The following is a 10,812-nucleotide window of genomic DNA, read 5'->3' on the forward strand; positions in this document are numbered from 1 at the left end:
GGATAGGTGGGTGGGTGGATGGATGGTGGATGGATGGTGGATGGATGGATGGTGGATGGATGGATGGATGGTGGATGGATGGATGGTGGATGGATGGATGGTGGATGGATGGATGGTGGATGGATGGTGAGTGGATAGGTGGGTGGGTGGATGGATGGTGGATGGATGGATGGTGGATGGATGGATGATGGATGGTGAGTGGATAGGTGGGTGGATGGGTAGGTGGATGAAATGATAAACATATAAACAAGCAAAATATTATCCTCAAAACTAATTCCACACTTATTTAAGATAAACTTCTTCCTATTCTATTTCAGATATCACATGCCTTCTCCTTTCCATTATTCCTGCAGAGAGGCCCTAGAGCCTCCTCTGTATTACTGACAGTCACTTTACTCCAGTGTTTACCTTCTTGTTCCTCTTCCACCATGCGTCACTTTAAGCTATCCTTCCACCTCAGCTACTTATGGGAGCTTCCCAACTGTCTTCACTGCCTATCCTTTTGAACATTAATGTTTGCTTTAATCCATTCTACACTCATTTTGAGAGGCATCTTCCAGATTACATTTGATCATACTAATCATATCATTCTCCTGTGTTAAAAACTAAATGAGGTCAAGACAGTTCAATAGGTAAAGGCCCTTGCCACCTAGTTTGATCCTCAAATGTCTTCAAAAGGAACAATCAACTCCCTCACAAGAGTCTTCTGCTGTCACACATGCATTCATGCACACACATATCCTAATATACACAAATAGAGAACAGTTTGAAAACAAGCCTAAATAATCTCCAACCCTCGTCAATGTATGCCTTACTTTTTGGATGCAAAGGTTGGTCCACATACCATATCAGTAGGAACCTCCCATGGGCCAACCACAGCCCTACATGACACCCTGTGAATCTCTCCTGATCTTATAACTCCATGCCCTTGAATATGTTTTTGTTCATTAAAATACCTTTTCCTAGAAATGACGCTCTTACTTTCCAAGGCCTGTCACAAGGTCAGCTTTTTTTTTTAATAAACAAAACCAAATCTCTTCTGCTCAACCTCAGGTAATATATTCTTAAAAAATGTTTGTAGGTATTTAAATTTAATGCTAGTAAATTACATTTACAATTACAGAATCCAATAATCTTACTGAAATATCACTCCAGAACTTAGTAACATCATGCTGATTGGCCTGTAGGAATTCTGTAAACCACTTGATTGAACGTTTGCTGCCTTTGTCTTCCGTTTCATTGCGTTCAAACCGTTCATTGTGTTTGTTCACTGAGTAGTTGGTCAGATGCATGTATAACTGGGTCTGTAAGGAGGAAGAACACAAAGTGTTACTTAAGAAAGCCACAACCATGCGGTGTCACTGAAAAGAGAACCTCAAAGACTGGATAAAACTTAAAAGTTCTTAACCTCGGAGATAACCAGCATTGATGGATAAAGCTTTTCCTAGAAGTCATGGGCTGATCAGAGAACACCCTGGTGCTGAGGGTGAGCTGCAGAATGTTGATCAATGAGGGCCAAGCGACCCCCTAAAACAATGTAGGCAATTGTCACTGCCACTGAGTACCCATCAATACTAGACATTACTGTGGAAGGTACTGCATGCTCTGTTCAAAGGAAATAAAGTAATCAGACTGGAACTGAGCTCAAAGCTTCCGACCTGCTGGATCGTTTGCAGAGCGTTGAAGGTACTGGGAGTGCTGAGGGATTAGAAACGTCATCAGCATTCCCATTGACGACTGGTAGACATGTGCCTACTGCTGCTATAGCAACAAGTCAGTAATGGGATAACCACATCCTGTTTGGACTCACAGTCCATTATGCAGCAAGGAATCCATATCTGGTATTGCAAACCTTGTCAAATTGCCTTCAAAATAAGGATGTTTGTGCCCACAGGTGAGTTGCGCTCTACTTTTGATGAGAGAGGCTTCGTTATGCAGTGGGCTTGCTAATGACAGAAACTCATAACTGGTGATAAGCGCACGTGACAGCTGAGTGTTCAACTAGCTATTGAATGCCTGCATCCCTCCCCATCAACGCTTAGTGGACATTATAGAAAAGGGGGAAAGGAAGAATGTAAGAGTTGGAGAAGGGGAAGAATATTGTAGAATGCTGTACTCTGGATAGACATGGCCACCGTGCCCATGAATTCAAAAAAGCTGTAACTACTTGCACTAGACATGCAGAAGATTTGAATAATCAATGTCCATTCCTGGAGGTCCCACTCACCTCACTGAGGGATTTATAGGAAGTAAGTGGTTGGTGATGAGAGAGAGACATTTTCTCCAGTGGCACAGATGCTAGTAAGGTGCCTATGCTCCTGTAAACAAGCCCTTCCCCATGGCCCTGAAGGAAACCCAGTGAAACAAAATTAATAATAAAAAGACATGCAAGTATAAAAGGAGGTAGTTAGGAGGGGTGTGAGAACAAGAAAGGACACTGGGGAAATATCAAAATATGTCATGTGCATATATGAAAATGTCAGAATGAAGCTCATTATAATATACAATTAATATATGCTAATTAAGAACATAAACCTCCAAACTGTACCAACTGATGATTTGAGTTGCTTAAATATTTTCCAGTGAGATAAATTGGCACTTTTCCCTCAAGAGGGCCATGAATGTTAGTACTGCAGGATGACTTACTAATTATTTATGATATCTACAATCAAAATACAAACAAATGATATCACAGGAAGAAATTAAAGAGTAGAACTGGACATCGCTGAGTCAAACTACTCCATTAGCCCTTCATTACCCACTTGTTTTCAGTGCTTGGCCCCATACTTTGCTTATTCAAATGTATTTGAGGAAGAAAATTTCTAAGAAATGTTCTACATGTTTTAAAAACAATTTAAAAATGAAAGCATACGGAAGCAGGGTACCCAAACACAGGACTACAAATGCACCTGTCCCCACAGTGCACACTGACTGAGAGGGCACCTGGACCCCTGGTGGGCAGGGTACCTGGCATCAGCAGGCAGTCACTGCATATTTGATAAGGTTGTCTACATGCTGTTTACAGAAGTCTACTTATGTCTACATATCTACGTGCTGTCTATATGCTGTCTACATGATCTCTACAGATATCTACATGCTGTCTATAGATGTCTACATGCTGTCTACAGATGTCTACATATGTCCACATGGTATCTACATGCTGTTTACAGATGTCTAGATGCTGTCTACAGATGTCCACATGATGTCTACATGGTGTATACATGCTGTATACATGTTGTCTACAGATGTTTGCATGTTGTCTACATGTTTCCTACAGATGTCTACATGCTGTCTACAGATGTCTTCATGTTCTCTACAGATGTCTACATGTTGTCTACAGATGTCTATATGTTGTTTACATGTTTTCTACAGATGTCTACATGTTGTCTACCGATGTCTACATATTGCTTACATGCTGTCTACAGATGTCTAAAGGACAAGTGTGAGACAGAGCTGGCCCTGTTTACAGCATTTGTGTTTTAGACTTTTCATGTTATTTGGCTGTTTTAAATGGAGCCTGTTGTATTTGTTTGTTTGTTTGATTTTTTTGTTCTGGAATACAATCTCACTGGATAACTTGGAACTCACTGTGCAGCCCACATTGGATGAAATTCATGATAATCTTGCCTCAGATTCAGGAGGTAGCACCACACCTCCTGTTTGTTGGCACTATTTTCTTTAAGTAAACTTGAAAAGAATCAAAATCTAAAACTTTTCTTAACTCTCAGCAAATATCTAATGCTTCCCCACCAAATTTGCATAAACATTAATAAAATCTATCTATAATTCTCATCCTTTTCCTAATCCTACTGCCCAAGATCGTTTTGAATAGAAATTTTTCATCACACTGAATATACGTACATACATATATACACACAAGTATACATATAAGCATATTATATATATAAGTCTGTATGTTAAATAAAATCTTCAAGACAAATAAATGGAGGCAGTCATTTCAGCTACTTGTTTATTAACCTGTGTGCCTATTGCCACTGAAAATCTTTCTTTTTAATGATTATGTGATATTCAAAGAAAAACCACAGAAGAAAGTGCAGTAGAGACCCAGAAAAACATGCAGGCATTAAATTGTGTAGCCCTTCCCAACACTGAATGCTATCAGAAAGACTCAATGGGTTGGCACATAGGAGACTTTTCAAGGATAGACCAGTCACTACAGAGGGTGGGCATGTTGACAAGTGTCTTTAATTCTAGCATTTAGAAGACGGAGACCAGAGAATCAGGAGCTCAAGCTTATCTCTGGCTAGATAGTAAGTCTAGGGCAACCAAGGCTACGTGAGATGCTGTCTCAAAAAAAAAGGGGGGGGGGGGAAATGAATGCTGTATTTCAACATTTCAAATTTCTATCATGATCTTTGTCATGAACCAAATTACATGCAATGATGCTCATAAATTCATTAATAAATATAATTAAGTATACAATATAATTTCCTAGAGAAATACAAGAGCTAATAAAAGATGTGTATTCACTATTTTAAAAATTAGAAATTGGACTAAAGTAAGCCATGCAGTAGCATACCATCCCAAACCACCAAAGAAACTGTTCTGACTTATATTCACCGATTTAAAAATATTGTATATAATTGTACAATCAATTTCCACAATATCTTGTTTATTCTTCACGCAGCACCCTGTGGATTTAGTAGTGGAGTCATAGAGATGAGTGATGGATACTGGCATTTAAGTAGACTTACCTTTTTCTACATATGTAAGGAACCAAAGCCAGGAACTTAAATGTTTAAAAGCAGCTATCAAAATAAGGCATGGAGGTTTACCTGTCTCCCTGGCTCTCATTATGGCCCTCTAACCCAGTAAACTTACTATGTGTCTATAGCTTAGTATTTCAGAATAGAACCCCCCTCAAGCCTTATCCTGTCTAACATCATGAGACGTCATCACCTTATACATGTACAACACACTCTCACCCATTCAAATTATTTAGATTATAATCTACAAACTGACATGCCCCCAAACTAAGCACATAGATCAGATAGTTCGTCTGTGAATAAACAAATCCTCTCAGAACAGATCCAGTTGAGGGTCAAGACCAAATATGTTAATTTTCCACAAAGCCTTCAGGAGCTCCTGAACTCCCAGTCCCTACAGCTCATTCCCCAACTGTGCAGGCCAAACACTCTGGAGTTTTAATTTCCCTCGTTCCACAGACCCAACCCATCACTCTGGAGTAACATTGCTATCTGCGTTCCCTTCAGTCTACCTCAAATCTATGCCCTGATTTCAGAATCATCTCTCATCTCACATGGCCAGACTGAAACCGCGTCTGGTCTCCCACACTCCCAGTCTCCTTTTTTGTCCCCTATACTCTTTCCCCTTGTTCCTTACACTGCAGGGAATGGGCTTCTTAAAACTCCAAATCTGATTCATCCATTCAGTGTATCATCTTGAGCTGAGTCCCCAAGTCCAAGAAAGTCCTTGACAACATCTGGAAAGATCTTGTTTCTGGGACTCCGTGCTCATCTGTGAATAGACATCCTTTTTCTGGTCTGTACTTTGGCCAGACTGAACTTGTCTGCTTCCTATAGACTTTTCCTCTTCTTTTCCCTAAACCCCTGTTCTGTGTGGATCTCCCCTCAATCTGGAGCCTGGCTAGCTCATTCCTCAGACTTCTTTTGACATTAGACTCCATCTGGAAAGATGGCCTACTAAGCATTGCCATAGGTCCATCGATTTCAGGAATCCATTGACACTTGCCATCAGACATCCCTGTTTTCTACCTCTCCAATAGACTGACGCTGCTGTGAAGTCACACACTGTGTTTTTGTTTCTCCCAAAACATCACAATGATAGGGAATCTCGTACACTTCGAATGTTTCTTGCTGAAAGTCAGAAACAAACTTTACGACCACAAATAAGACATCCCTTCATCCTAACACCCTTTCCTAATGTTCTTAGAGTTCCCTCATGTCTTCCTCTCCAGGTCTGCAAAAACTTTTAGTTTACTAATGGTAACAACTTTGAGGGTGAGCCACTATTTAATTTTGAAATGATCAATCTTACTAGAAGTGTAAGCAAATGTTAGAAGAGAATAATACAGGACCTTGGAAAACTAAGAAACAAAAGCATTGTGATTTTTCTTATACTCAGTACGTTGGAAATATAAGATTAGAAGTTAGCTACATTGGAAAAAATACCTATGAGATGGTTTGGTTACTAGATCTCTAAAGGCATGCTGGAGCATTGAGCTTTTTTCCCTTAACTTCACGAGTGGTCAGTGCAGATTGAGAACCCTGCCTCCCTCTGCCACTGTGAAATAACCCCGATGCTGATTAATTCCTGCCTTTATCTACATGTCTTCTTCCATGTTTCCATGTTCATACTATACAGTTTACATGAAGCTTCGTCAAACATCACCTCCTCGTGGGGGAGCTGACCCTCGTGACCCCTGCACCTCACTATATTTCCCATATTGCACTGACTTTATTTGTAGTGCAGTCATTTCTAAAAAGGAGATGGCATAGGGTCAAAGGCTCAGAAACCAAACCAGGGAGAGCGTCTCTTCCCAATGAGCTAACCGGATGTTCCATCCCGTTTTCCCATCACTTTCTGTCAGTGGGAAGCACATGATTCATTCAGCCATCAGGACACGGAATGTCAAGCTGTACAGTCCTTACACATAACAGATGATTTAAACATTGAACAAATGAGCAATAACTAAGTTCTCTGTCGTCACTTACCAAGTTGGACTCATTTGGTGGGATGTACTTCTCAGTCCCCATTCGCACAAGCCCATCATGGTAGAGAAATATCTTTAATGGATCACAGGATGTAACCAAAATATAAATCCGTAAATCAAACTTGTAGCCTTCCATTAGGAAAGGCTTCTCAATGTATTCTTGAACTATCAAATGATCCTGAGATGGAATTTTATCCCCATTTCTTATCAATGAAATCCTGAGTTTAAAGAAAACAAATAAAAAAATAATTTGATATGGAGGCTGAGAGGCCAGGAAAAGAAAACGTCAACTATGTATTCAGGGAGAGAACAGCATTATAGAAAATTCCAGAATTCTGCCCTCCACAAGAGCAATGAGTCGGGTGGTGTCAGAAGCCAAATGAAAGCTCGCAACATCCAGAGAATATTTTGCCATGGCGGGAGGAGTAGTGGAGGGGACAGGAAGGGAGGGAAACAGTTGTAAGTTCTACTCTTGACATATTAACTAATTCTGTTCCACTATTCAATCCCAGGTGAGCCATGGCCCTGTCAGCCCCTGCTCCTAGCCCGGAGCCTAGGTCTAGAGTGGGCCAAGTGGATCGATTCCTGTGCATTTACATTGACAGCCTTGGGCTTTCCAGATGCACTCAGCTTGCTTTGATTTGCCTAACACAAAATATCTGCAATAGAGGAAATTACTACATGGTTTAAAGGAGACACAATAAAATGACTATTTAAACAGAGGAGAGCAAAATTATGAGGAAAAATTTAACGACATGAAACATAGTGAGCATGACATGGATACGTAAAACAAAGAGCAAACTGACAGAAGAAAACCACTCTATTTTAGTAACTAAATCAAATGTCAACAGATTGGCTTGTGAAGTGTGGTTTGAGAAATGGGTTTTAAAAAACTGATCTAACTACAGTGTCATCAAGAAAAGAGCACCTTTAGAAATAGAAATGCCAAAGGTGGAGACTAAAAACAGTGGTGGGAAAATGAAATCACGTGGTATTCTGAAGTGTTTACAGTTGTATGCAGCAAAACAAAAATTGCCATGACAGACAAGAGACAAGATGTGATTCTGTATGATAAGCAAATATTTCAAGAATATCAACCTTTAAAAAATACGGTCTTGTCGGGCAGTGGTGGCGCACGCCTTCAATCCCAGCACTTGGGAGGCAGAGGCAGGCGGATTTCTGAGTTCGAGGCAGGCCTGGTCTACAGAGTGAGTTCCAGGACAGCCAGGGCTACACAGAGAAACCCTGTCTCGAAAAACCAAAAAAGAAAAAAAATTTATGGTCTTGATGAGCTACAAAATTTAGCAAGCAAAAAATGGTCAAAATGAAGGGGGAAATGGCTCATCTCTGGTAGTTAAATGGCTCAGCTCTGGTAACTGCAGTCTTCGGTAGCCCACCTTCAGAAACAGGACACTAGACAGAGCAGCAAGGACATGGATCTGGTCAGTAGAATCCTCCTGTACCCAGTCACTATGATGCTATACCAAATACTCCCACTCCAGAGAGAATGCCCTTCCCATGTTTCCCCATTGTCTCTGCATTGCTAGCAAATATGTTACTAATACTCATAAGCATTTACTAAACACAGAAATTGAGAACGGTGGCCCCACCCTCACCATTCCTCCAACTTCCTTCGCACTGATGGACAACAGGAAGCTAACACGAGACTCATCAACTGGCACAAATCCCCACTTGCTAACACACTTCTTAGCCTGTGCATGACCAAGCTCCAACATAATGTAGGATTGAATCAGTGCATTGTGCTCACAAGTTAAATGTTTTCTTAAAAAAAAAAACCAAAAACGGCTAGCTTTTCCAAGGGTCTCTTGCACGCTAGCATTTTACATTTTAAAAAAGTTCAAATGACTCACATGGATCTTGATAAAAATAGCCAACTTTCTCTTTAAAGGTGCACTACAGAAAATTAAACATAAGCAAAAAGAACCAAAATTTTTATGTTGTGCATTCTATTCCTGAATAAGCTGTCTGGTTCTTTGGTGTGTTAGCTTAAAATTTGTCCTGTGCAGCCTCTATCCAGTTACCATAGCTACCAAAGGAAAACACTTATTTATAAAGCAAGGCTATATACATTTCGCCTTGAGCGTTCTCATTAGGACAAGAGAATTCTTTCTACTTTGTTCTTTAAGCTAATTTAGCTGTAGTGCAGCAATTTACCTTATTATTCAATATTACTGAAATTACTATAAGTATGCATCATGTTTGTGAATAAATAAAAAAATAAACTTTTCCCTGTATGTTATTATTTCTTTAAAGTCTCACAAGTCTTGGTTACTTTTTAATTGGATTACTAAAGTCTTTGAGAAGATTCAGTCATAAAACCATGATAGTTAGAAACGTAAACACACAATAGTTAGAAACGCATTGCTTTTCCAGTTTGGCATTCAAGCAGAAGTCATTGTGTGCACATCTTCCCTCATTTTGCAATGTTTATATTTTCCAGGGGGGAAAAAAATTAACCTACCCATGACCCATTGCACCATTAGCTGGTTTTACTATAAAAGTTTTCTGCTTCCGTTTTTTCTTCAATTCTTTCACATAATTTTGGAATTGAGTATATTCAGAAGGGAAAATCCACGTTCGAGGAACAAATGTATAATCCATAGGCCGAGACTTGATCATCCTGTAAATCGGAGGCAAGAGGAAACAAATTCTATTCAAACTAAATAAATCTTATTTCTGTAACAGTTATACTATGAAGACTTGGATTTCTTTTTTTCTTTCATTTGCTCCTTTACTTGTGAAGAAAAGGTACTAGACAATAGTCCAAACGAGATATCAGCTGAATAAGGAGACAAGAATTTCTGCCCCGTTACACACTGACTTACATTTTAACTCAATGGATACTTATTTGAGTGTGCGCCGTCCTAGGCCCTGGTGCAGTAAGGTGAGGTAGCACCACCTCTGCCTCCAGTGGAGTTACAGACAGGCTATGCGCACAAGGCAAAGACTGAAGGCATGAAGGGCAGGCTAAACAAGTATCAGCACTAGCCAGCTCTCGTGGAAGGACCAAGAAGAACATCATTTATACTCCCGTTTATCCCTGGTGTTCCAGTCCCCTACATCATCACAGACACTGACTCCTGACTTCTTTCTATGCCATTGCTTTAGAGTTTATCCACTGTTCTGATAAAACCACCTGAATCTCTGAGTCCACAGTCTGTCCTCTGATTCTGTTGCATTTGCTAGGATTATGCTGCTTATTTTGATTCATAATTTGATGGCACTGCTAAGTGTAAGACATTTGTTTGTGGGGAAGGTGGAGGTACTGGAGCTTGACCACAAGGCCTCTCATGTGCAACTGTTCCACCACTGAGCATACCCAGTGCCTTCTTTGTAGTTCGTATTTTAAAACGAGGCTCACTAGTTGCCCGGGTAGGCCTTGAACTTGCAATTCTCCTGTCTCTTCTTCCAAAGCAGCTAGGATTACAAATTTGTATGACACGGCCCGAAGAAATGTTTTCTTTTTGATTTATCCAAGCCTTAAGTATTTTATACTTAGCATAAATTCCCAATAGAAATGAAAATGAAGAATGATTTTTAAATATCATTAAAGATAATATTTTCTTTTTAAACTTTACTAACTAAATATATATGCACATTTTGTCTGTGCACCATGTATGTGCCTGGTGCCTGAATAGCCAGAAAGGGGCATCGGATTGGAACTGGAGTTACAGATAGTTGTGGGCTGCCATGTAGGGGCTGGGATGCAAGCATGAAGAGACATTTTTTCTTCTAAATATGTAGTGACCATGAGTATAGTCTGAAAATAAGGTTACTCAAATTAAAATACAACCACAGGAGACAGACAGCAGAAAAACAGACTAAAATCTGATCAGAGATGCAGAAGAACATCACCAGTGGGTGAACCAGCTAGACTGTCACATAGTTAATACATGCCAAGAACTTTCCCAAAGATGCTCCTGGTGTGTGTGTGCGTGTGTGTGTGCATGTGTGTGTGCATGTGTGGTGTGATGTATATGTGTGTGTGTGTGTTTGTGTATGTGTGGTGTGATGTATATGTGTGTGTGCGTGGTATGATGTATATGTGTATGCATGTTTGTGTATGTTTATGTGTG

The 10,812-nt window shown here is 40.0% G+C and overlaps 1 protein-coding gene across 1 annotated transcript in view; it reads right to left on the reverse strand.

The window, feature by feature from the left end:
* Ttll7 (tubulin tyrosine ligase like 7) overlaps positions 1 to 10,812 on the reverse strand; it is a 126,170-nt gene that overhangs the window by 68,568 nt on the left and 46,790 nt on the right. The window contains exons 6-8 of the mRNA XM_028788086.1: positions 9,198 to 9,356; positions 6,717 to 6,933; positions 1,140 to 1,304 (exon numbers count right to left, since the gene is read on the reverse strand). Of these exons, the coding sequence (XP_028643919.1) occupies positions 1,140 to 1,304; positions 6,717 to 6,933; positions 9,198 to 9,356 (541 nt within the window). The remainder of the gene's footprint in view (positions 1 to 1,139; positions 1,305 to 6,716; positions 6,934 to 9,197; positions 9,357 to 10,812) is intronic.

The sequence above is a fragment of the Grammomys surdaster genome, unplaced genomic scaffold, assembly GCF_004785775.1.
Source record: "Grammomys surdaster isolate TR1022 unplaced genomic scaffold, NIH_TR_1.0 125701, whole genome shotgun sequence".
In the NCBI taxonomy this organism is placed as follows: Eukaryota; Metazoa; Chordata; class Mammalia; order Rodentia; family Muridae; genus Grammomys; species Grammomys surdaster.